The sequence below is a fragment of the Acanthisitta chloris genome, unplaced genomic scaffold, assembly GCF_000695815.1.
Source record: "Acanthisitta chloris isolate BGI_N310 unplaced genomic scaffold, ASM69581v1 scaffold41064, whole genome shotgun sequence".
Lineage (NCBI taxonomy): Eukaryota > Metazoa > Chordata > Aves > Passeriformes > Acanthisittidae > Acanthisitta > Acanthisitta chloris.
This window is the reverse complement of record NW_008669478.1, coordinates 9,447-11,680: the sequence shown is the minus strand read 5'-3', so window position 1 is coordinate 11,680 and position 2,234 is coordinate 9,447. Positions and strand designations below refer to the sequence as shown.

At 47.4% G+C, this 2,234-nt stretch overlaps 1 protein-coding gene across 1 annotated transcript in view; it reads right to left on the bottom strand.

Annotated features, from left to right (window-relative positions):
* Nucleotides 1-384: 384 nt before the first annotated feature.
* Nucleotides 385-2,234, bottom strand: part of NEDD4L (neural precursor cell expressed, developmentally down-regulated 4-like, E3 ubiquitin protein ligase) — a gene marked incomplete at its 3' end in the record, with an annotated part of 10,782 nt that continues 8,932 nt past the window's right edge. The window contains exons 8-10 of the mRNA XM_009073322.1: nt 1,543-1,613; nt 1,344-1,439; nt 385-467 (exon numbers count right to left, since the gene is read on the bottom strand). Of these exons, the coding sequence (XP_009071570.1) occupies nt 385-467; nt 1,344-1,439; nt 1,543-1,613 (250 nt within the window). The remainder of the gene's footprint in view (nt 468-1,343; nt 1,440-1,542; nt 1,614-2,234) is intronic.

Here is a 2,234-nt window from a genome sequence, read left to right as displayed (position 1 = left end):
GGTGTAGCTGAATTCAGCATTTTACATCCTGGTAGGCAGAAAAACTGAGAAAGCTGGAAATGAACCCTAATTCAGATAGGGCCAGTGCAGGAACACTGGCACTGGAATCCTAGCTCTGGTCTGTGACTGGCAGAGGAGGACAGTGGGGTGAGGGGCAGGCCCAAGAGCACCTTCTGGCTCATCTGAACTTGAGGCAGATGTTGGAGAAGCACATTTGCTAGGGGGGATTTCAGGAAAACCAAGCACAGAATTTAACTTACTCTATAACCTAAACCTCTACAAGAACAAACCCAATGTTAACAGTAAGGTTTTCCCTTCCAAGGATCCCTGGTGCAGGAGTTGAAGTCCCACTGCCCTCCCTGCCCGAGGCCACGTCGCGCACACCGCACGTACTCGATGTATTCTCGCTTGTTCTCGTTCGTTACCATGATTTCAGACCCGTTGGGCTTCAGGTCCACTTGATATGTCTGTGTTTGGAAAGACCAAGAGACCTGTTAGTTGAGGACACGTTTCCACACAACCCACACTCACTGAGCAGCCTTTTGCAAGCAGTAACAGGAAATTATTAGCAAATCGATTTACGCTTTTGAGTCAGCAGAAGGAAAAGCTGGCAGGGAGAGGTTGGCAGCAATTTGAAGCTAAATTGCTAATGAAAATTGCCACCAACCAACCAGTGCATTACAAAACCTCCATCCTGCCACTTCCACAGTCTCCCTAGTTCCCCGTGTGACCCATAAGCTTATGTTGCCTCAGAAAAAGGCAGTAAGCCCTGAGAAGAGGATCAGACTGTTCTTGACAGGACACTGTGCATGGTTTGAGACATTGAAGTTAGTTTTAAAAAAGGTCCTGTGGTCCCCAACACCAGTCACCTGCAGCCAGGATCTAGGTCTAAGAAGTAAACAAAGGGAAGATGCTAAAGAAGGTCCTAAAAGCCTCTAAGCAAATTAATTTAATTTAATGTCTCTAACACTTTCATTGTAATGGAGAAAGTTACCCACAGACTGACAGGCAGCTTCCCCCTCTGGTACCAACTGCCTGCACTCTGCAACAGGCACTGCAGAGAGAAACCTCCCTGCCTGGGGTTGTGCCACTCTGTCCTCAGAGAACACCTTCAGCTAGGAACCCCCAAACAGGTCCCAGCTGAGACTGTGTCCTACCTGGACTGGAGAACACCTTTAATACTCCTCAGTGCAGCTATCTGGCTCAGCTGCATGTCCTGCTTGTCACAGAGCTGTCACTGCTCCCTGGCAGGACTCTGGCATCCCCAGTCCCATTAGCACTCACCTCCACGAGGTACTGCTCAGGCAATAACCAATCCCAAGATGTACATAAGCTTTACACACCTGTCCAAAGTTTTCCTCATCTATGCAAAACATGAGATCCAGCTCTGTAGGGTCATTTTCCAGGATCCACTTCAGAGAGTTGTAGTATTCACTGTCCTAGGGCAGATCACAGTTAAAGAGTTGGAAAATGGGCACATTAATGCAGAGCTCTAGAAACCCAGGAACTGCCAACACTGAGAGGGGTTAAACAGCACCTTACCACTGACTCCATGTCTTTCAGAGTTATTTGCTTCCCCAGCATCATCTTGTAAAAAGGTCTGATGAAGAAGCCTAAAAGAGAGAGGAGAGTGTTACCTGCCTGGTCTGCACCTCAGATAAAAGGACCTCGAGTGTACCACACCTGGTATGCCCTGTTACCTGGTAACTGCTCACGTTATCACAGCAGCTTGGTTTTATTTAGGCACAGAGAGGCCAAAATTTCAGTTTCAACAATTATGCCATTAATTACCATACTGCACCAACCACCCTAACATTAACAGCAGAGAGCCAAAAGCTGGAGCTGAGCTCAGGGCACTCCATCCCCACTCTTCTCTCAAAGGAGCTGCCAGAGAATCAGGCTAGTGAGCTTCCTCTGCTGATGTGCTGCACCAGTGCTCAAGACAATGTGGTCAATAATGTCTGCTTGCTTGGTGTGGGATTTCAAAATCCAGCAGAAATCCTGTTTTTCTCATTAAATCACTCAGCAATAGTTTCACATCTTAAAATATGCTGCAGCTGACCTTTCCCCTAGCTGCTTTGGCTGCAGGTTTGCATGGAAATGAATGATACAAAGTCAGTGCTTTTCCTCTAGGGACAGTGACCGTGTAGCAATGCTGGTTCTGGAGTTGGAACTCGAGTGGGGAAAGGAGCAAAACTTCCTGTGAAACCCGTTTGTTGAGGAAGACACTTCTT